The sequence below is a fragment of the Sapajus apella genome, unplaced genomic scaffold (genome assembly GCF_009761245.1).
Source record: "Sapajus apella isolate SASKATOON/1434 unplaced genomic scaffold, GSC_monkey_1.0 scaffold54, whole genome shotgun sequence".
Classification (NCBI taxonomy): Eukaryota; Metazoa; Chordata; class Mammalia; order Primates; family Cebidae; genus Sapajus; species Sapajus apella.
The window spans coordinates 10,496,486-10,519,916 of NW_022436994.1; the positions used below are offsets into that span (position 1 = coordinate 10,496,486).

At 47.5% G+C, this 23,431-nt stretch overlaps 2 protein-coding genes and 1 non-coding gene across 5 annotated transcripts in view; all 3 read left to right on the plus strand.

The window, feature by feature from the left end:
* The window catches only part of URGCP (upregulator of cell proliferation), a 35,849-nt gene extending 23,815 nt beyond the window's left edge, over positions 1-12,034 (plus strand). For all 3 annotated transcript variants that reach the window (XM_032244400.1, XM_032244402.1, XM_032244401.1), the window contains 3 exons: positions 6,011-6,061; positions 6,270-6,308; positions 8,680-12,034. In XM_032244400.1, coding sequence (XP_032100291.1) covers positions 6,011-6,061; positions 6,270-6,308; positions 8,680-11,273 — 2,684 coding nt within the window. In that variant the 3' untranslated portion in view covers positions 11,274-12,034. The remainder of the gene's footprint in view (positions 1-6,010; positions 6,062-6,269; positions 6,309-8,679) is intronic.
* Positions 12,035-16,394: 4,360 nt separating this feature from the next.
* LOC116527503 lies at positions 16,395-16,559 on the plus strand. The gene has a single exon (XR_004258584.1). It is a non-coding gene; the product is annotated as a U1 spliceosomal RNA (small nuclear RNA).
* Positions 16,560-18,969: 2,410 nt separating this feature from the next.
* MRPS24 (mitochondrial ribosomal protein S24) lies at positions 18,970-21,739 on the plus strand. Its single transcript, XM_032244403.1, has 4 exons — positions 18,970-19,110; positions 19,190-19,258; positions 19,526-19,637; positions 21,313-21,739. The coding sequence occupies exons 1-4, from the start codon at positions 19,072-19,074 to the stop codon at positions 21,594-21,596; spliced, it is 504 nt and encodes a 167-aa protein (XP_032100294.1). The 5' UTR covers positions 18,970-19,071; the 3' UTR covers positions 21,597-21,739.
* Positions 21,740-23,431: the final 1,692 nt, after the last annotated feature.

The window sequence follows — 23,431 nt, forward strand, 5'->3', positions numbered from 1 at the left end:
TTAACCTTTTTTCTCTAATCTTGTCTTCTCGTTTTTTTTATTTTTTATTTTTTTTGAGACGGAGTTTCGCTCTTGTTACCCAGGCTGGAGTGCAATGGCGCGATCTCGGCTCACCGCAACCTCTGCCTCCTGGGTTCAGGCAATTCTCCTGCCTCAACCTCCTGAGTAGCTGGGATTACAGGCACGCGCCACCATGCCCAGCTAATGTTTTTTGTATTTTTAGTAGAGACGGGGTTTCACCATGTTGACCAGGATGGTTTCGATCTCTTGACCTCGTGATCCACCCGCCTCGGCCTCCCAAAGTGCTGGGATTACAGGCTTGAGCCACCGTGCCCGGCCATCTTCTCCTTTTATTTCATTAAGTTGGTCTTCGACTTCTGATATCTTTTCTTCTGCTTGATCGATTCGGCTGTTAAAACTTGTGCATAGTTCGTGAAGTTCTCGTGTTGTGTTTTTCAGCTCCATTAATTCACTTATATTCCTCTCTAAATTGTGTATTCTTGTTAACATTTTGTCAAACCTTTTTTCAAAGTTCTTAGTTTCTTTGCATTGGGTTAGAACAATTTCTTTTAATTCCCAGAAGTTTCTTATCATCCACCTTTTGAAGGCTGCTTCTGTTAATGGAACACACTTGTTCTCCATCAGGCCTCGTTCTGTTGCTGATGAGGAACTGTGATCCCCTGTAGAGGGAGAGGCGTTCTGATTTTGGGTATTCTCAGCCTTTTTAGGCTGTTTTCTTCCCTTCTTTATAGATTTATACATCTGTGGTCTTTATAATTACTGTCTTTATAATTGGGTTTCTGAGTGGACGTCCAACTTGTTGATTCCCGGCGCTAAAATCTGAGCAACCCACTGTGCTGGCCAAAACAGCGGCGTTAAGATTGATGGTGCTTTTCTGACTCTGCACCAAGAACCACCGCACCAAGGCAGCGGCAAAACCGCCTTGCCAGCCACAAGAGTCGCGCTGGTGACCCGTGGGGCTCCTCTGCTGGGAATCTCCTGGTGCATGAGCAACAAAAATTCGTCTGATAGTGTGGCGTCCTCTCGTTCTCTGCGCTTTCACTGGGAGCTACAATCCCGAGCTGCTAGTGATCAGCCATCTTGGATCTCTCTCCTTATTTTTCCTTTTACAAGAAGATTCCATCTCAGAGTCTTTTAAGCATTCCTCTTATATTCAAAATAGGGTTTTTGTTTGTTTTGTGGGGAGCACTTTATTCTGGAAAATGGAGTAAGTATTCCCAGGATTCAGTTAAACAGATGATTATCACACAATTTAACAGAAACACATTATCCCAGTTTTAGCATAACTGCCATTGTAGGTTATAGTTAAGGTGACTATATAGTTTATCTTCTAAACAGGGCACTTCTAAGAGTGAAAGGGATGTAATGTTGGGAACAGGTATAAATTGAGATTGTCCAAGAGCACTGGGGCTTGTAGTCTTCCTGGTTATGATCCACGTAGGCTGGTTTTTCTTTCTCAGAGGATTTGGGGGTGGGGCTGTCACACCACCCTTTGTAAATTCACCTTTAAGGTATGGTGGCCACACTCCAGATATCTTTAGTTCTCTTACTATCTCATTTTATTTTGTTTTGTATTTTATGTTTTGAGACCAAGTTTCACCCTCGTTGCCCAGGCTGGAGTGCAGTGGCTCGATCTCGGCTCACTGCAACTTTCACCTCCCAGGATCAAGTGATTCTCCATCCTCAGCCTCCCAAGTAGCTGAGATTATAGGCATGCACCACTACGCATGACTGATTTTTCCATTTTTAGTAGAGATGAGGTTTCACCATGTTGGACAGGCTGGTCTCGAACTCCTGACTTCAGGTTATCCACCCCACCTGCCTTGGCCTCCCAAAGTGCTGGGATTATAGGCGTGAGCCACCATGCCCAGCCAGTAACTCATTTTACATATATCTTTTATAAATTAGGTTCTTCTTAAAATGAATGTGCTAAAAAAAACACAAAAAACTGTTTTAAGTGCCAAAAAAAACAAAGAATGTATTCTATTGGATAGTAATAGTGTTACACAAAAACAAAAATTCACAAAAATATGCAAATAAGTTTTGGTTAATCAAGTTTTATTTTAGGCTGGATACCGTGGCTCACACCTGTAATCCCAGTACTTTAGGGGCCAAGGCAAGACGATCTCCTGAACCCAGGAGTTTGAGACTAGCCTGCACAGCATAGTGAGACACTGTCTCTATAGAAAAAAGTAACTATTTTATTTATTCAAACAAATATTTTTTGAGTATTTACCATGTACTGGCATTGTTGTAAGCACTGGGATATTGTAAATAATAGTAAATGAAAAGGCTCAAAGCCCTTCGTGGAACGTAAATTCTGGAGGTAGACACCATCGGGTTGATTGGCCAATTGGTCAAGGCTTATAGCAGAATTGGAATCAAGCAGTAATTGCCCAGAGCCCTTCAGTTTCTCTGCATCTAGAATTATGCTATTCAACACAGTAACCACTAGGCACATTGTTTAAAATTCAACAGAATTAAAACTTCAGTTCCTAAGTACTCTAGGTGTGTTTGCTGAGCAGCCTGCCTGGCGAACAGCTATATATAGCTTTGGCATTGCAGATGGAGAACTTCATCTTGGGAGATTCTCTTAGAGAGCATTGCTCTAGACGAATGGGAAAGAAAGCATGGGGAGGGGATGAGGAGAGGGAATGGCATCGTTGGATGCTTATTGTGAGCTAGGTTGTCTTAGTTAATTTTAACAGTAACCTCTAAGGTACTTTTCAATCCCTGTTTCATTTGAGGAAACTGAGGCACAGAGACACTCTGGTTCTTCCCCAAACTTTGATCTCTGTGTATCTCTCTACTGAATACGCCTCCAGTGGTTATTTTTTACAGTTCTTCACGAGTTGCATGAGTTTCTCTTGAGCATATGCTTCATTTTAAAGACTTAAAGCAAGGTTTTAAGTCTATAGGATTAAAAACAAGTTGTATTAAAGTATGCTATACAGGCCAGGTGCAGTGGCTCATGCATGTAATCCCAGCACTTTGGGAGGCCAAGGCAGGCAGATCACTTGAGGACAGGAGTTCGAGATCAGCCTGACCAATGTGGTGAAACTCTGTCACTAAAAACACAACAATTAGTTGGGTTGGTGGTAGGTGCTTGTAGTCTTAGCTACTTGGGAGGCTGAGGCAGGAGAATTGCTTGAGCCTGGGACGTGGAGGTTGCAGTGAGCCAAGATCGCACCACTATACTCCAGCCTGGGCAACAGAGTGTCTTGAAAAAAAAACAACATAGTACACCATACATTCAGAAAAGTACTCAAATTAATAGCTTGAGAAATTTTCACAAACACGAACTTAACGATGCAAGCCAGAAACCATATCAGAAAGCTGAAGAAAACCCATGCCCCTCCTTCTAGTCACTTTACCTCTCGTCTGTCATTATTCCTGACTTCTGAAAGGATGGATTCGTTTTGCCTGGTTTATTCTTTATATAAGCACACTATAGAACGTATTTATCTTACGTAATTCTGAGGATTCTACTTCATAGTTCATTCTGTTTTTGTCTCACTCCATCACCCAGGCCAGAGTGCAGTGGTGGCCATTGTAGCTCACTGCAGTCTTGACCTCCTGGCCTCAAGGGATTCTCCTGCCAGGTAGCTAAGACTACAGGTGTGAGCCACTGCACCCAACTAATTTAAAAAAATTTTTTTTGTAGAGACAGGGTCTTGCTTTTGTGCCCAGGCTGGTCTCGAACTCCCAAACTCAAGCAATCCTCCTGCCTTGCCCTTCCAAAGTGCTGTGATTACAGACCTGAGCCACCCCACCTGGCCTGAAAATGGTTTTAATTGTCTTACTTGGAGCTTTCCAACAATGGGCTCATCACAGTTCTTCCTGGGCTCACCATGGTGGTAGGGCCTGGCCTAAACTCTGTCCTCGTGTTCCATATGAGCCCAGTACTCCCACTGAGTCAGAGCTTATCTCATCCTTAGGTCAGTTCCTGCCCAACGTGAAGTATAGTGGAGACCTTGGCTCATGGAGCTTAGCCCTCACTGGCCCCCTATGTTTGCTGCTTTGTGTCTTTGCCTGGAGCCCTGCTGCCTCGTCTTCCACATGTCCCACAATCTGCTGATGGCTACAGAACATCAGGCTCTCTCCCAACCCTAGTCAGTGGTTTCCTTAGTTTGGTACCCTCAGTCTTTGACTATTTTGTGCCTCCTTGACCTCATCCACCTGTTAAATCCACCTCAGAGCTATTTCCCATCCCCAACCAAGCAAGGCCCTTTTTTCTCTGTATCCGGAGGTTACTCCTGACTCCAGCTTAAAACTACTCTCAGAACCACCCCAACCCTATGTCTGGCATCTTTAGACTTTGCCATTCTCGTCTCTAACCATTTTTTCTCCTCATGTGGCATTTTGGATTCCTTGGAAAATTTGTTCTGGTGTCTTTTCCTCACTTGAATAAAGTAACCTTTGGACTACTTGACATTGTGGTTGATGTGTGTGGATCTTGTGCCTTCTGATCTTCTCATGCTTCCTGGACCCCATTTTCTTTTTCCCTTTTTCTCTTTCCTGCTTTTCATATGTCCATCTCCCAGAGACATCATCAGAGAAGACAGTTCGAAATGTTAGGTTTATCTATCTGATTACATGGAAATCATGAGAAAACGTAAATCTGAAAACATCCGAATCTTCATTTATAAAGTTTTAAAAATAAACATTTTGGAACCCAAGTGTTACTTACACTTGGATCAAGGTCAAAATTGTCAAAACATGCACTGAGAAGTCTTGCTCCTGCCTTCCCAAGCCTCTAGTTCTATCCTTTATGTTATGTGCTTGCAAGCAGATCTAGAGAGCTTTAGGTCTTCATTCATATGTAAATATCTGACTAGCATTACATTAAACACATTCTGTAATTAAGATATTAATGTTGATGAACACTTCATGATGTTTGGAGACTGGACAAATAACAGTTTACTTCTAAGTCACCACTCCTCCCCACTGTGTCTTTCCCTGTACCTCACCCCTGTGTATTTGTGCTCTGAAGTACATTTTAATTTTAAGTGATTACAAAAATTCCTTACGCTGGAATACAAATAACATTGATAAGAGGTGGTGAATTTTTAACTAGCAAGGAATTTCTGTCAACTCACATTTTAAATAGTTTCTAAAAGCAAAGGTTAATCTATATACATTTTGTGGTTATTCTTGTTTTATTTTGCCAAAGTTTAGAAAATTCTATAAAGATATATCCTAGAGCAAATCTGTGTCTTGTGTGTAGCTATTACTCCTACCTTGTGATGTATTTTTTGGTGGCAAAACTACATTTACATAGGAAAAACTAAAACCAATAATAGCACTAAAACAGCCACCATATTGTCACTTGACCTTTTTTGTTGTTTTTTTGGTGTTTTTTTTTCTTTTTGAAACAGGGTCTTGCTCTAATGCCCAGGCTGGAATCACAGCTCACTGCACCCTTGACCTCCCAGGCTCAAGTAATCCTCCTGCCTCAGCCTCAGCTGAGACCACAGGCTCCTGGCACCATGCCCAGTTAATTTTTGTTAGTTTCTTAGTTTGTTTGTGAGACAGCCTCATTCTGTCACCCAGGCTTGAGTCCAGTGGCACGATCTCAGTTCACTGCAACCTCCGCCTCCTGGGTTCAAGCGATTCTTGTGTCTCAGCCTCCCAAGTAGCTGGAATTACAGGCACGCGACACCACGCTAATTTTTGTATTTTTTAGTAGAGAGGGTTTCACCATGTTGGCCAGGCTGGCTAGTCTCAAAATCCTGACCTCAGCCTCTCACAGTGCTGGGATTACAGGCATGAGCCACCACGCCTGGCTAAATTTTTTTTAAAAAAAGTCTTCGTAGACACAGGGTCTTGCTTTGTTGCCCAGGCTGGTCTCAAACTCTCCTGGACCCAGGCACTCCTGCTTCAGCCTCCCAAAGAGCTGGGGTTACAGGCATGAGCAACTGGAATTTTTGACAGAAAGGTGCTAACTTGCTGATGAAACTAAATGTATGTGGTTTCTTTTTTCTTCTAGATTTGGAATGGAGAGAAATGGAAGGAGATGATTGCGAGTTCCGTTATGGAGGTAGAAACTACATGATTTGGCAAACAGATTGGATTGGGGAGAGGGAATGGGTAAAGTGACAGATAACCGGGATTTTATATTTAGAACAATTGGGAGAAGTTGCCATCTTGGTGAGAAAGGAGGGTTCTAGGTTTAGTTTCAATTAATTTGTGTCAGCCAAGGGTGCTTTATTTGATTGACACTTCATTTTCCATTGCTTTTTCCATAGATGGTGCAAATGAGGCTCAGGACAATGATTTTCCAACAGGTAAGCATTTTCTCTGCCTTACCTTTCTGTTTTGTGAAAGGGGGTTATCATCTAGACTGCAGTTCCCCCACCTGACTGTATCAAGTCACCTGGGGAGGCAGGGCACTCAGGTTTAGGATGCCCTGCTTCTACATCGTTAATGATATTACAAAAAAAAAAAAAAAGCCCTGGGAAGCTTGCTAACCATGTAGAGTAACCAGGCCCCCCACCACCCAACATACTCACTACCTGTAATAAGTTAGCATGTTTGGAGGTAAAACCCAGAGATGTTTCATTTTTTAACAAGTTCCTGGAGTGAGTCTAATGTACAGCCTGGTTTGGAAACCATTTATGTGGGCCAACGCCTTCATTTGCAGATCAAGATCCTGGGCCTAGAGCTTCCAAACAGCCTGCCAAGGGCCACACACTGGGCAGGACTGTTTTGTCTTTTCCCCATTGCCTTTCACTACCATGCTACTTAAAAAATAAAAAGTTGTTCCATGTCTGGACAAGAAAAACAATGTTCCTGGTTTCATTCAGGCAAAGCTGGGAAACTTGAGTAGCATGTGTTTTGCTACAGTGTGACTCTTCCCATTGCAGGTCTTTTGTTTTTGTAACAAGTTCATAGGTCCCCAGTGTTCTGTGGGCAGTCCTGTGGCCGCACTGCCTGTGGAACTCTCTGAGCCCAGTGTCCAGCACTATGACTCCTGCTGGTCGTATGGGAAGTGGTCTTGAATCCCTCACGTCACCTTCTTGGGAAACAGGCAGAGGGGTGGGTCACCTAGTGTTTCCTTTCATGGTTTATCTAAGCATGTAAAGCAGCGTCAGACACGTTGCTTCCTCTCTTGAGAAAAGAACTGGAAAAAAGCCTGCAGGGGAGTAGAATTTGTATTTGTTTCATGCATTAATATTTAAAGTGACCGGGCATGTGGTGGTTCACTCCTATAATCCCAGCACTTTGGGAGGCAGAGGCAGGCAGATCACTTAGCCGGAGAGTTCAAGGCCAGCCTAGGCAATGTGGCAAAATCCCATCTCTACAAAACATAAAAAGCTAGCCAAGCATAGTGTGCACCTGTAGTCCCAGCTCCTCAGAGGCTGAAATGGGTGGATCACTTGAGCCTGGGAGGTCAAGGCTAGAGTGAGCTGTGATCATACACTGCACTCCAGCCTGGGTGACAGAGTGAGACACTGTCTCAAACAGAAACAACAAATTTTAAGTGTACTAATTATATGCAGCATGAACATTAGCAAGGTGCTGGGCCAAAACCTGCACCTTGGAACCTTCAGAGGTAGCAATACTGTTCCAAGCTTCTAGCTTATAAGATTTTTCATTGTATAGTGTGATACTTGAGTATCTGCACAAATAAGTGCTCCCCTACTAATAGCCTGCACTGAATATTTTAATACATTTAAAATTAAAAGCTTGGGGCCGGGCGCGGTGGCTCAAGCCTGTAATCCCAGCACTTTGAGAGGCCTAGGCAGGTGGATTGCTTGAATTTGGGTTTGAGACCAGCCTAGGCAACATGGTGAAAACCCTTCTCTACAAAAAAAAATACAAGGATTAGCCAGGTGTGATGGCACACACCCGTAGCCCAGCTACTTGGGAGGCAGAGGTGGAAGGATCTCTTGAGCCCAGGAGGTTGAGGCTACAATGAACCAAAATCATGCCACTGCGCTATAGCCTGGGTAACAGAGTGAGACCCTGTGTAAAAAAAGGAAAAAAAAGAAAACCTGCATTATTGATCTCAGGTTTGCCTAATAAGGTTGTGTAGCTATGATTGCTTTCTATGCTTAGTGATTTCTTTCTGGTTCCTGTAAAGTATTCTCTAACTTATTTGTAGAGAGATATAAAAGCAAAAACAAAACATTAACTAGAAAGCCAGAGGAGCAATTCAGTGATTATGCCTCCTGTGAGAACTTCCTGGTGACTCTGAGTAGCCCACAGAAGCAACACAATAGGGAGATGAGGCCTGCATTCAGCTGCTAGGAGTTGCTAGGAGTCATGTGGTGCTCACTGTAGCCAATTAATTTTGAGTTCAGTGTTAGATCTTACAGGTTTCTAGAAAGACCAGAAATCTGGCTTTTGCAAAAACTCATCCAGCTGTTAAATGTAGCTTCTCTATATCTGTTCTTTCTTTCTTTTATTTTTTTTAATGTCACACGTATCTATGGTTAGGTTGGTACTTTTTGTACCTTGATGTCAGGGTTCCAGCCCTGCCTTGATCTCAGGTCAGTCTTGAGTGCACTCCGAGCCTCCTGTGCCTGCATCCTGCTCTCTGACAGGGGTCATCACTGTCCTCCCCATCCTGCTGGGCTCTCCCTTACCAGCTCTTCCCTGGCCCCTAGCTCAGAAACACAGGGTGAGCACTTACATCTTCATTTCTTTCCACAGTGGAGAGAAGCAGGTTTCAAGAAATGCTGTCACTTTTGGGCCTAGAGACGTACCAGGTCCAGAAACTCAGTCTCCAGGACTCTCTACAGATCAGTTTTGACAGCATGAAGAACTGGGCTCCTCAGGTTCCCAAAGACTTGCCCTGGAATTTCCTCAGGAAGCTGCAGGCCCTCAATGCTGATGCCAGGAATACCACCATGGTGCTGGACGTGCTCCCAGATGCCAGGCCTGTGGAGAAGGAGAGCCAGATGGAAGAGGAAATCATCTACTGGGACCCCGCTGATGACCTTGCTGCTGACATTTATTCATTTTCTGAGCTGCCCACCCCGGACACGCCAGTGAACCCCTTAGATCTTCTCTGTGCCCTGCTGCTCTCCTCAGACAGTTTCCTGCAACAAGAAATACTGTTGAAAATGGCCCTCTGCCAGTTTGCACTCCCGCTTGTGTTGCCTGACTCAGAGAACCACTACCATACGTTTCTGCTGTGGGCCATGCGGGGCATTGTGAGGACATGGTGGTCCCAGCCCCCAAGGGGCGTGGGGAGCTTCCGGGAAGACAACGTGGTCTTGTCCAGGGCGCCCGCCTTCGCCTTCGTGCGCATGGATGTCAGTAGCAACTCCAAGTCTCAGCTTCTCAACGCCGTCCTCAGCCCAGGCCACAGGCAGTGGGACTGCTTCTGGCATCGGGACCTCAACTTGGGCACCAATGCCCGGGAGATTTCAGATGGGTTGGTAGAAATTTCCTGGTTTTTTCCCAGCGGAAGGGAGGACCTGGACATTTTCCCAGAACCTGTGGCCTTTCTGAACCTGAGAGGTGACATCGGGTCTCACTGGCTGCAGTTTAAGCTCTTGACAGAAATCTCCTCCGCCGTGTTCATATTGACTGACAATATCAGTAAGAAGGAATACAAATTGCTGTACTCCATGAAGGAGTCAACCACAAAATACTACTTCATCCTGAGTCCCTACCGTGGGAAACGTAACACAAACCTGAGATTTCTGAATAAGTTAATTCCTGTGCTGAAAATAGACCACTCGCATGTCCTGGTGAAGGTCAGCAGCACCGACAGCGACAGCTTCGTGAAGAGGATCCGGGCCATTGTCGGGAATGTGCTGCGGGCACCCTGCAGGCGGGTGTCTGTGGAGGACATGGCACACACAGCCCGCAAGCTGGGCCTAAAGGTCGACGAGGACTGTGAGGAGTGTCAGAAGGCGAAAGACCAGATGGAGAGGATTACCAGGAAAATCAAGGACTCGGATGCCTACCGAAGGGATGAGCTGAGGCTGCAGGGGGACCCCTGGAGAAAGGCAGCCCAAGTGGAGAAGGAGTTCTGCCAGCTCCAGTGGGCCGTGGACCCCCCCGAGAAACACAGGGCTGAGCTGAGGCGGCGGCTGCTAGAACTTCGAATGCAGCAGAACGGCCACGATCCCTCCTCAGGGGTGCAGGAGTTCATCTCGGGGGTCAGCAGCCCCTCCCTGAGTGAGAAGCAGTACTTCCTGAGGTGGATGGAGTGGGGCTTGGCGCGGGTGGCCCAGCCGAGACTGAGACAGCCTCCGGAGACGCTTCTCACCCTGAGACCAAAGCATGGGGGCCCCACAGACTTGGGGGAGCCGCTCTGGCCTGAGCCCCTGGGGGTGGAACACTTCCTGCGGGAGATGGGACAGTTTTATGAGGCCGAGAGCTGCCTTGTGGAGGCAGGAAGGCTGCCGGCAGGCCAGAGGCGTTTTGCCCACTTCCCCGGCTTGGCCTCGGAGCTGCTGCTGACAGGGCTGCCTCTGGAGCTGATCGATGGGAGCACCCTGAGCATGCCTGTCCGCTGGGTCACGGGGCTCCTGAAGGAGCTGCATATCCGACTGGAGAGACGCTCAAGGCTGGTGGTCCTGTCAGCCCTTGGGGTGCCGTGCACAGGCAAGTCCACGCTCCTCAACACCATGTTTGGGCTGCGGTTTGCCACAGGGAAGAGCTGCGGTCCTCGGGGAGCCTTCATGCAGCTCATCACAGTGGCCGAGGGCTTCAGCCAGGACCTGGGCTGTGACCACATCCTGGTGATAGACTCCGGGGGGTTGATAGGTGGGGCCTTGACCTCAGCTGGGGACAGGTTTGAGCTGGAGGCTTCCTTGGCCACTCTGCTCATGGGGCTGAGCAACGTCACCGTGATCAGCTTAGCCGAAACCAAGGACATTCCAGCAGCTATTCTGCATGCATTTCTGAGGCTGGAAAAAACAGGGCACATGCCCAACTACCAGTTTGTATACCAGAACCTTCATGATGTATCTGTTCCTGGCCCCAGGCCAAGAGACAAGAGACAGCTCCTGGATCCACCTGGTGACCTGAGCAGAGCTGCAGCCCAGATGGAGAAACAGGGTGACGGCTTCCGGGCACTGGCAGGCCTGGCCTTCTGCGATCCTGAGAAGCAGCATATCTGGCACATCCCTGGCCTGTGGCACGGAGCACCTCCCATGGCCGCGGTGAGCTTGGCCTACAGTGAAGCCATATTTGAGTTGAAGAGATGCCTACTCGAAAACATCAGGAACGGCCTCTCCAACCAAAACAAAAACATCCAGCAGCTCATTGAGCTGGTGAGACGGCTGTGAGTGTGCAGAGAAACCCGGGTCAGGTGTAGGAGGCTGCTGTCTGATGGGGCAGCCCTGTCTGATGGGGCACCCATGTGGGGCTGTGCCCTGGTGCCTGAGAATGGCCGGTGCCCAATCGACGTGAGAAGACAAGCAAAAGACAGAGGGTTTGGGGTCTCCCCAGCAGCGTTCAGAGAGGAGGCGACCTCACAGACCAGCTCAGACGTGTTACCAGGATATAACAGCCCCCAGGGTAGGGAGGCAAGCAGAAGTTTGTTCTGTCTCAGCTCCTGTCAAGGATCCCGTGGGGTGGGCCCTCTGTACAGCTGCTCTCTGTCACTGGCCCCTGGAGTGGGAGCAGCGTCCTGAGTCACTACAGGCCCAGGCAGGCAGGTGGTCCCAGGACAGAGGTGGGGAAGTTGTCCTGAGAAAGCAGAGGCAGGCCTTGCTCCAGCTCAACCCAAGGGCCTCCCGTGGACCAGCATTCGAGATGTAAGTGCTGGTGGTGTGCAAGGCACTCCCATGGCACCGTATTTATTGACTGATCTGTGAAGGCTTCCCTGACCCCTGCCCAGGAAGAGTTCATTGGTCGCCCTGTTGTGCCCCACAGCACTTTGTTATACCTCTGCCACACACTTCACGCAGTGCGTTGTAACTCATGTGTTTACATGTGTGTCCCCCAGACTGTGAGCTCCTTGAGGGCAGGGACTGTACATTCTCCAGCTCTGTGTCCCCAGGGCCTGGCACATTGTAGACGCTTAATAAATGTCTGTTGAATGAATGAATGCACAAATGATAGTAATGGGCAGATTCTGCCCGTCTGTGCCTTAATTCTTGTTTCTCAAAGAAGAGAGCAGCATCTGTCTGAGGAAGGGGTATTTAAGGCAGTATCTGGAATGGTAGCGCAGAGATGCCCCACTAAAAAAAGCCATCCTGTTCCCTCTCTTTAAGCCAGGAGCCATTCTTCAGCTGTTACTGGGGATTGAAACTAAATACTTTCACAGTAACTGAGATCTTTCCATTGTCACCCCATTTCACAGGTGAGGAAAAGGAAGCTTAAAACAGGTAAGCCCCTGCCCCGGGCTCACTCCTGGATGGGCAAAGCTGGAGCGGATGAGGGGTGGTGCTGTCACGCCCAGCCCTGCACCTCTTCCTCTCATCCTCTCCAGACTCCCACAATTTCTGGGCTCACCCCTGGGCAGCCGCGTCAGTGCCAGTGCCGCCTCTGACATCCTCCTTAACCTTATCCACAGCCCACCTGCCACCATTCGAGCTAGAGGCTTGGCCAAGGACTTGGGACTTCTGCCCTGTCATTTCTCCCGCTGGAATCCTTGCCTGTCCTGGCCCTTCCCAGGGGCCACCGTGACCTCACTGGGCCTCAGAACCCCACCCCAGCCCTTTCACCAGCTCTAGGAAGTTCTGCTTGATCCTCTGGGCCTTGGGTAGGGCTTGGAGCCTCTTTCTCTTTGTGTGTCTTGACTTGAGAGAAACCAGCCCCTTTCCCAAGAGCTCCTGTTTCTTGTCCTCCTTTCACCAGACTCAGCAAGGGGAGCCTTCAGCTCTTGGGAGCTTACCAGTCCTCTGGACTGGAATCCTTTCTTGAACAAAAGGCTTCCTGGTCCCTCTTCTGGAGGTGCCTGGCAGCCTGCCTGCGGTGGGTTTCTGGATTTTACAGATACTCCACCTGCTGCTCCCAGGACATCCAAACTGTTGCCTCTGTGTTCCCGGAGCCTGGTTCTTTGCAAACCTGGTCTCTTGCTAATAAGTTTAGGAAAACCTTTCCTTTTTTTTTTTTTTTTTTTTTCCCTGCTCTGTTGCCTGCGCTGCGCTGCAATACAGTGGCGAGGTCTCACTGCAACCTCCACTTCCTGGATTCCAGTGATGCTCAGCCTCCCAATTAGCTGGGACTACAGGCATCCATCATCATAAAAATACAAAGAATGTTTGTATTTTTAGTAGAGATGGGGTTTCACCATGTTGGCCAGGCTGGTCTTGACCCCCTGGCCTTAAGTTACCCACCTGCCTCAGCCTCCCAAAGTGCTGGGATTACAAGTGTGAGCCACCATGCCTGGCCTCCTCCCACCCTTTTTGAAGGATCGATGTTTCAAGTGTGTGAACTGTGGATGGGCCTTGCCTTCAGCCCTCCAGTCAGTGCTGCTCTTAGGATTTCAATGAACACAACACCCAGGACCTGCCTGGCACATCTGGAGCTCAAAATGGTCACCTTCAGGTCTGAGAAGCCCCAGAACTTGCCATGGGGCTACTGGACAGTCATGTTCTTAGAGCCAAGCTTAGCAGAGAGAACCATCCAGAAAGGTGGACAGGGCAGCAGGCTGCTCACCCGAGCGTGGCCATGTGCTCACAAGGGGTCCCGTCTGATGAAACTGTGAAACCAAGCTAGTACCATCTTGGAGGAAATGGGCCTGAAGAGTGCTTGACAAGGACCAAGAGTGTCTTCGCCTCTTCTGTGAGATGGGGTGTAGCTTGCTTCAGCACACTGGATGCCCAGCCTGGTTCTGAACCTCGGCCTTGCTTCCTACTAATTATATGACCCTTGAGCAAAGTTACTTGGCTTCTCCAAGTCTTAGTTCCCCCTTCTGGCACCTGTGTAGGAATGGAAGGTGCTTACATGGTGCCTGCCCTGTGGTGGAAGAGTTAGTCTGTGCATAGGACAAGTGAGGCACCCATCTCCATGTCTACACCATTCTGCACACCCATGAGGCTTGTGCAGAGGAAACTGCCTTCTGCATCAGCCTCAAACATTTTAACATGTCAGATCAGGGTTCATCTTTTAATCAATCAATGGAACCTTAAGAGAATTTGCAGCCATTTTTCCTTTTTTTTCCCCCTTTTTTTCTTTTCCTTCTTAGAGAATTTGGAATTAACATTTTTCCTTCTTAATGGTATGTAAAACAGCACCTTCTCACCAATATTATCTTAATTTACTGAAACACAGTACCTAGTGGGGCTGGTGTTGTGTAGTCTATATATATATACAATATAAAAACCTGATCCAGTGTTGTGTAGTCTATATATATGTAATATAAACCTGATCCGGTAGCTGCTCCAACTCCTTAGGTGTGGTGTATTAGCCCGGTAAAAGAGAAAATCCTCTTTCTAAGTCACTAATAAAATGATTTGGCCATACACCCATCCTGAATTCTTCTAAGACTCCAACAAAATTTCACCAGAGTGCGGCTTTAAGAACACTGATGAATCAGGGCTGCACAAGAGTCAAGATGACCTTGGTCCTGGTCTCATGTCATTTCGTCGACCACACTCTCACCCCGCCACATGCTCACTTTGGAGGCCATGGCTTCATCCATGCTGCTGTCTGCCTGGGGGCCCCTTCTGCTTGTCTCTGGCCCTGGCTGTCTCTAGTAGACACATCTCTCGAACAGCCTCTGGTGCCAGTTGCACATCTCCATTCTTGCCCATACAGGGTTCAGGGGACTCTCTGTGCCCTTCTTGGTCCTTAGCACATTTTCCTTGTCTCCTCATCTGAGCCCATTATGTCTAGATCTCACGGTTTCTGGGAGCCAGGGAGTGGCAGTCTCAGGGGCTGAAGCTCATGAGGCCCATCCCTCGGTCCTGTCTTTCTTGAGTCCACCCCCCTCTACCCCAAGCACCGGTTTGGATTCTTCAGGACCCACAGCCCAGGGCCCCAGTGTGGCACTGGGCATTTTGAATTGCCCACAGCTCTGATAGGAGAGTGGATCCTTGGGACCCCAAAGCTGACGTCAGTAATTATAGCTTGAGACCTCACCCACCAAACCCAGCCCTTGTGCCTCAACAGAAGGAGAACGGACGTAGGGGGATGGAGCGGGACCCCTCAGGGAAAATGGCTGAGCTGTCTTGGCATCTGGTTTGACACGCCTCCCTGCTTTACTCGTAGGGTTTCAGTTGTTTGACCTATTTCTCAGAATAGAGCTGAGAGCCTCTGGGATTCTTTCTTGTGAACGAGTTGTTATTAGGAAAAAAAGAATCAGGAGGAATAATGTAAAAACCACAGGTTTACAAAGTGTAAAGTGTCAGCAGTTCTGAGTTAGGATAAGTCAGTTGTAAAGAGAACCACCATGAGTGGAGTGATCTTGGCTCACCCTCCAACCAACAGGAAGGGAGATGGCACCTCACTGCCCCCAGGCTGGATTCCGAAACTCTTCAGGCTCTGGAAGTATAGTGGGGCTGAGGGCTCCCATTCACACAGTGTGTCTCCACAGCCCAGCCAGTGCTGTATTCCCTGAGCACTCTGGATGAGCCCATAGTGGCTACACTACACCCAACTGGACAGATCATCTCAAAGAAGTCCAGACCTCCCAGCAGACTCCCTCCCTCCCTCTGCCCTTGTAACTAAGAGTGGCAGGCGTGGGCTATGGCTACACCCCTTGGAGAGCTGCCATAATCTTCCAGGAGCATCCAACAGCATTCTTCCCTAAAGGGGCTCTGCAAATACACATTTTGGGAGTCTCCCAAATAAACTGAGGTCAGGGCACTGGTTCTCAGCCCCTATTGCAAATCGAAATCATCTAAGGAGCATTTTAAAAGTGTGAGAGCCTGCCCTCTCCCCACAGAGGTGGTGTGGGGCCCAGAGGCTCTGTCATGCAATTGGGATTACAAATCTCTGCTTTGAGAGCATAGGAGCAACTTCTGGTTCCTGGTTTGCGTCAAAGGCTCACATCAGAGAAAAAGCAGTCTTACATCCTTGTCCCTGCATTAGGCCCCAGGAAGGGTGCAGATGGGTCCTTCATGCGGGGTCATAGGCCTCTGGCCTTTGCCCAGGCAGTCCTCGATATCTAGGCAGTCCACGATGGCCAGTTGGGAGCTGTCTACAGCAAGCCTTAGAAACCCAGGCCATTTCCTGATCCTAACATGGGTCTGAACCCTCGCCCCCAGGAAGTGAAACTGAAAGAGCACATGCTTTGGAGCAAAAGGCCTGCTACCATTTACTAGTTCCGTAACCTCAGGCGAGTCTGTGAGCTTCCATCTTCTGCTCTGTGAAGCCTGGAAATACTGCCTCCTTTATGGAATTGATAGGAGAAGGAAAGTGCATCAAAACAACAACAAATAGAAATTACAGAAAAATAAAACATCCCCAGTCAGATTTTTCTGCTGATGATTTAAAACAGTAGAGCAGTTCATACTATACTTACCTGGCAGGGGAGCATACCATGATCACGAAGGTGGTTTTCCCAGGGCAAGGCTTATCCACTAAACTTTGAATGTGCTGACCCCTGCGATTTCCCCAAATGTGGGAAACCTGACTGCATAATTTGTGGTAGTGGGGGACTCCCTTCACGCTTTCCCCTGAAAAAGAACACCAACAATTCATACTGATGTATAAAAGTCATTTGAAGCGATTTTAATCATATGAAGACAGACATGACCCCTTTTCCCCAATTGCAGTATAAACAAAGCTAATAAAGGATAGGTAACAAGATATTGGAACCCCAGAAATGTCTGCCACTGAATTGGCCATTGTGATGCTTGGAAAGATCTAGATTGGTTTGGAATTCCGGAGACACCTCAAGCATAAGGGAGAATAGCTTGACTAGAGAAAAGCATAAGTTTAACCATTTTATTGCCTGCTGCCTTATGGGCAAAACTTGATTCCCAATCACAGCCTTCTTGATGCAGCTCCTGCCCACCCTGGGCCCCAGTAGGTGTTGTGCCATTGCCACCTCTGCCTCTGATCAGCCCAAGTATCTTGTGTTCCTTTCTCCTTCCCCTTTCCTCTGATAGGGTGGTGTTGCTGTGAGTTTTCATAGAAGCCTCAATAACTGGCTCATCTCCCTAACGGAATATGTGGCTATCAAAGACTCATTAAAAACAACAACAACAAAACCCACAACTGCTCTCTTCCTCTGGCAGGCACATCACACTGTAATTTTCACAACCACCATTATTGTCCTCAGTTTACAGATGAGGGAAACTGAGGCTCAGGAGGTTCAGTCACTTGCCCCAGTTACATAGCCAGGAAACACTGGGTCCAGGATTTGGACTCAGGCAATTTAGATGCCAGATCCCATGATCCTCACCAGCTTGGAGGAAATTAATGAAAATAATTATAAAATTATTGAACATTATGAAAACTTTAATAAATATCGTCAGTTGAAAAGGATTCCTTAGGAAAAGTTGAAAGTTCTTACATTTGCAAAATGTTATGGATTGGAGGGGATCTCATTCCTGTTATGTCCCTTTATTCAATATGCAGAACAGTTGGGGGCTACAGTTTTTAAAAATTAAGAATAAATCATTTCTGAGGAAGTGGACATGGAAGACCTTGTCCTTTTATTACGGGTTTTTTTGAGAACCTACCTTCATGTAATCAGAGGAGTCTTGGTCATGGAAAATGGACTGGACTGAAGTCAAGAGACTGTGTGTTGATTCCTCTCTCCCTCTCCTCAGTGTGGTCATGGGCAACTCATTTCCACCTTTCTTCCATTTCCCCTCCCCAGGGATCATAATGCCGTCCTCCCCCTGACAGGAACCTGCAGCAGTATGCAAGTGCCGTACCATTAAGGAGAATGATGTAGGTCCAGAACGGCCAAAATATTGGCAATTTCACATGATTCAACCAAACACAACCCATCATTTATTAAATACTCTCTCGATCCTAATGGCTCTATAAGGTAGTACTATTATTAAGACGAATTATTATTATTATTATTATTATTATTATTTTTTTGAGACGGAGTTTCACTCATGTTACCCAGGCTGGAGTGCAATGGCGCGATCTCGGCTCACCGCAACCTCCACCTCCTGGATTCAGGCAATTCTCCTGCCTCAGCCTCCTGAAAAGCTGGGATTACAGGCACGCACCACCATGCCCAGCTAATCTTTTGTATTTTTAGTAGAGACGGGGTTTCACCATGTTGACCAGGATGGTCTCGATCTCTGGACCTCGTGATCCACCCGCCTCGGCCTCCCAAAGTGCTGGGATTACAGGCTTGAGCCACGCACCCGGCCAAGACGCATTTTACAGATAATAGAACTGAGTCTTAACTATAAAAAGATTGTTATACATGGGTCTGACTCCAGAGCCCGTGTTTTACCCATTACCGTGGTGAGTTCTAAAATAAAATATCCAGTGTTGCTATTTTTCCGTTTGACATTAATAATTACTGGATTCCAATTATAGTGGCGACGCACTGGTTTGAGCATTACAGGCCCTGAGATGTTCTCATGAATTTCCTTGCTCTCTGGCCCTTTCCCCCATACTTAAAATGTTCCTTCCCCAGGAGCCAGTCACCAGTATGGCCACATGTGGCAAACCCATCCTTGCATAACTGCATTAGTCATCCTTGAAGAATTGGGTGACGTTTTAACCAAAACATGTTTCTCCTTTACTTGTTGATAAGAGCCTGGAGGGTTTTTGTTTTGTTTTGCTTTTTACGAATATTATTTGGAGGCAGAACTCAGCAGCCTAATTCCAAGGACCTGGGAAAACGCTTCACTCCTCTTCGAGCCCCGGGAATGCTGTTGGGCAGGGCTGGGTCGGGTGGGCCGCACACCCATCCCCGGTACTAGCGCTGAAGAGGAAATCTCACGTTTCGCACCCTCAAATTTCCAGATTGAAATCTAATGTAAGCAGCAATCGTGACAGAGTGAAGAGCGGCGGGATAAGCATTCACAAGGCTGAGCATTCACAGGGATGCGAGGAAGGCGGGAGTGAATGCTCACAGCGCCACGCGGCCCCGCCCCGCGGAGGCCCGCCCCACGGAGGCCCTGCCCCGCCCCTGCACCTCCGACTTGGTCTCGTCCGCAGCCGCCCCCACCCCGCAGCACGCTGTGGTACGCGCTGCGTTCCGCGCGACCTAAGATGGCGGCTTCCGTGTGCAGTGGGTTGCTGAGGCCAAGGGTGAGTGGACGATGCGGCGGGTCCCGGCGAGTCGGAGGTGGGGTCCCTGGTTTCCACCTCACGCGCCCTCCCTCTGCAGGTGCTGTCCTGTAGCCGAGAGCTGCCTTGCACTTGGCGCGCCCTGCACACCTCCGCGGTCTGCGCCAAGGTGAGCACCGCCAGGGCGAGGGCGGGGGCCGGGCTCGGAGCAGGGGTCGGGGCTGGGGTCGGGGTCGGGGCTGGGGTTGGGGCGGGGTCGGGGACGCGGCGAGGGCTGAAGGGGGCGTGGCGTGGGGGTCCGAGACGGGGCTAGAGTCGGGGCGCGGGGATCTTGGGGTTGGGGTCGGGGAGCAGTGCCAGCTGATTGGGGGAACAGGGCTCGGGGTAGGGTTCTGGATGCGGGGTCTCGTGGAGTCACGGCCCCTTTTGCTCTTAGAACCGGGCGGCCCGAGTCCGCGTAAGCAAGGGAGACAAGCCGGTGACCTACGAGGAGGCACACGCGCCGCACTACATCGCCCACCGTAAGGGCTGGCTGTCGCTGCACACAGGTGCGGGAACCTCAGTCCTCCAAAAGGAGCACTCAATACGATTGTGTTGTAAACAAAATGAACACGTGTCACAGGTTTCTTTTAACTCGGGAAATAATGCCAGGGTCAGAAATCTGTGGAACCAACTCAAAGGAGACATAAAATAAGCAGAGACATATATAGATCAGGATGTTGAATCAAATTTGAAGATGGATGCAAAACTGACTTTTTCCATGGAGGGCAGGGATTCAATTGATCCTCCACTGAACAGAACTTATTTTACTTGTGTATATACATACAAGAATTATTTTGCATTCTTATCAGTTATCTGTAACTTACAGAGCTGTAAAATAAGCTCAGAGTCAAGGAAAGGAGTGAAGCCCTTATAGAATTTGATAACATTGAAGAGTGCGCTCTAAGGAATGCAGTTTTCCACTCATGCACAACTTTTTCTCTATAAATATATACAGACGACCCTCATTATTCATGAATTCCATATTTTCAGATTTTACTGGCTAAAATTTATTTTTAAGTCCCAAATCAATACTCTGGACACTTTCAAGGTCACTCTGAGATATGGGTAAAGCAGCCAGCCCCCAGCTGCATGTTCCAAGCTGAGGTGGGCAAGGCTCTGCCTTGTTTCAATTCTCATACTGTAAAAAGTATCCTTTTTATGGTCTAGATTTTTTTTTTTTTTTTTTTGCATTTTTGTCCTTTTTGTTAGTGATTTTGTTGTTTAAAATGGCCCTGCAGTGCTGAAGTGCTATCTAGTGTTCCTAGGCAGGAGAAGGCTGTGAATTGCCTTTGGGAGAACATATGTGTATTAGAGAATTTTTCTTCAGGCATGAGTTGCTCTTGGCCCTAAATTCAATGTTAATGAATCAGCCATATATATTAAGTAAGGTGTCTTTAAACCGAAACAAATGAAACTAGGTTATGTATTGACTTATTAACAAAAATATGGTGCTCAGAGGCTAGAAGGAGCCTAACCCTTTATTTCCCCTAGGAGCAATGGTTCAGTATTCACTCAGTGTTGGCAGTGACTTTATAGAACATAAGTGCTGTGAGCTATTGAGAACCAACTGTGTTTTGTTTAGTACGGGAGTTCTCAACTTGGATGTTTGAGATGCATCTAGAGAACTTACTTAAAATGCAGATGCTTGTAACCCACTCTATCAGGTTCTGGTCTGAGGTTTGGATATATGTGAGCAGACTCTTAATGGACATTGTGAAGGCTGCAGGGGATCCAGGGTTCACACTGAGAATCCACTGGTGGAAGCCCTGGGCCTAGCTCATGAGAAGATTCATGTCCCTAACCTCAAAATAGCTGGTAGCCTCATCTTTCTGGCTCATGGGATGGCCAGTGTTTTTATAAGGCAGCCAAAAAAGGCTGGGAAAGGGCTTAGATATGGTGGCATCATCTGAGTTTTGTACCCTGACTCAGGCCTCCATCTTCCTTTTTGTAAAATAAGAATAATGGTAATACCTACTAAACAGAATTGGCTTGAGAATTAATGACATAACATACCTTGAACTTTAAAGCATTGTTTTTCTTACTCTATTTGCAGAAGAGAAGAGAAGAGGGTGGGGGTGAAGGGTGGGATTGTGCTCAGTGCTTTTGGATGTTGACTCTCGAGTTACGGCAGGGCCGCCGGGCAATGAGGTTGACTTGTCTATGATGCCCTTCCCTCTTCAGGTAACCTGGATGGGGAGGACCATGCCGCAGAGCGAACAGTGGAGGATGTTTTCCTTCGCAAGTTCATGTGGGGTACCTTCCCAGGCTGCCTGGCTGACGAGCTGGTTATAAAGCGCCGGGCTAACCAGTTGGAGATCTGTGCCCTGGTCCTGAGGCAGTTGCCTGCACACAAATTCTACTTCCTTGTGGGCTATAGTGAAACTTTGCTGTCTCACTTTTTCAAATGTCCTGTGCGACTCCACCTCCAAACTGTGCCCTCAAAGGTTGTGTATAAGTATATCTAGGATGATCCCCCTTTTTTTGTGCATCAAGCTGTAGCCTGCAGAGAATGGAAATGCGGGAAAGGAATGGAACGTGAGGAAATACATCCCCTCAGAGGACCGAGGCATGGTCTCAGCTGCTTTTAATAAAGACCCTCTATGTTGTCTTGCCTCTCTGTTTTTACTCTTGGATGAGGGAACTAGAGTAGCATTTCCTTGACGGTGCTCCAGGGTTTGCAGGAAGGCTGCTGCCAGTTGTTTGAAGTTTGATTTGTAGCTACAGTTTGGTGAGTACCTGTGCCAATCATTCTGTCAAACACTAAAGTTATTTGCTTTCTCTCAAAATGAAAAGTTCCATTCAGTGTTACTTTTTAAGAAACAAAACAATATGAACAGGTATCAAATTTTCTATGACGCTTTCTTACAATTCTACTCCAGAGAGAACTACTGTGAACAGTTTATTATATTTTATTCCCAGATGTACTTTTTTTTTTTTTTTTTTTTTTTTTGAGACGGAGTTTCGCTCTTGTTGCCCAGGCTGGAGTGCAATGGCGCGATCTCGGCTCACCGCAACCTCCGCCTCCTGGGTTCAGGCAATTCTCCTGCCTCAGCCTCCTGAGTAGCTGGGATTACAGGCACGCGCCACCATGCCCAGCTAATTTTTTGTATTTTTAGTAGAGACGGGGTTTCACCATGTTGACCAGGATGGTCTCGATCTCTTGACCTCGTGATCCACCCGCCTCGGCCTCCCAAAGTGCTGGGATTACAGGCTTGAGCCACCGCGCCCGGCCCCTCAGATGTACTTTTTTACAGGAATACTTTAATGCATACTCATCGATGTTAAACTCTTATTGAGTGCCTATTCTGTGCTTGGGACCCATTGATGTGCAAAACATTTCATTCCAAGATCACTGCCTTTGTGACATTCACATCCTAGTGAAAGGTCAGGGAGTGTGAGGCAGCATGGTCCAAGCACGTGAAGGAGGAAGACATGCAGGTAAATGGAGGAAGAGCATTTCAGAAAGTTGCATCCACAAAAGCCAGTACCTGGTGTCAGAAAGTAGCATAGAGGTTGCTGATCCTGACCTTGACCCTCATATCTTGACCTCATGCCGATCTTGACTATAACCCTAATATCTTTAACCTGACCCTGAGCCTCAACCTAACACCTTTTTTACTCTGAACTTGATAATGGTCCTGACTCTAACCATGACCCTAATGCTGACCTTTACCCAGACCTCCTTTACCCAGACCTTGACATGCAGCCTAACCTTCACCCTCACTCTCATCTAGGCCCTCTCTGGGCATGTGTCTCACTCTGAGTCTGACCATGACCTTGACTCTAATGCTTACTTTGAACTTCACTCTGAACCTGACCCTGACTCTTACCATGACTGTGTTAGTCCGTTTTCATGCTGCTGATAAAGACATACCTGAGACTGAGTAATTTATAAAAAAATGTTTAACAGGGCCGGGCGCGGTGGCTCACGCCTGTAATCCAAGCACTTTGGAGGTCAAGGCAGGCTGATCACCTGAGGTTGGGAGTTCAAGACCAGTCTGACCAACATGGTGAAACCCCGTCTTGAAGAAAAAAAAAAAAAAAGAAAAGAAAAAAAATGTTTAACGGACTTACAGTTCCACATGGCTGGGGAGCCCTTGCAATCGTGGTAGAAGGCAAAAGGCACGTCTTACATAGCAGACAAAAGAGAATAATAACCAAACCAAAGGGTTTTCCCTTTATAAAACCTCCAGATCTCATGAGACTTATTCACTACCATGAGAATGGGGAAACCACTCCCATGATTCAGTTATCTCCCACTGGGTTCCTCCCACAACATGTGGAAATTATGGGAGCTACA

Excerpts from the sequence above, each read along its gene's own strand:
- MRPS24 (XM_032244403.1), top strand. The coding sequence starts at position 19,072 with ATGGCGGCTTCCGTGTGCAGTGGGTTGCTGAGGCCAAGG. Across the intron at positions 19,259-19,525 it reads CCTCCGCGGTCTGCGCCAAG|AACCGGGCGGCCCGAGTCCG; the intron begins GTGAGCACCGCC and ends TTTTGCTCTTAG. Across the intron at positions 19,638-21,312 it reads CTGGCTGTCGCTGCACACAG|GTAACCTGGATGGGGAGGAC; the intron begins GTGCGGGAACCT and ends TTCCCTCTTCAG.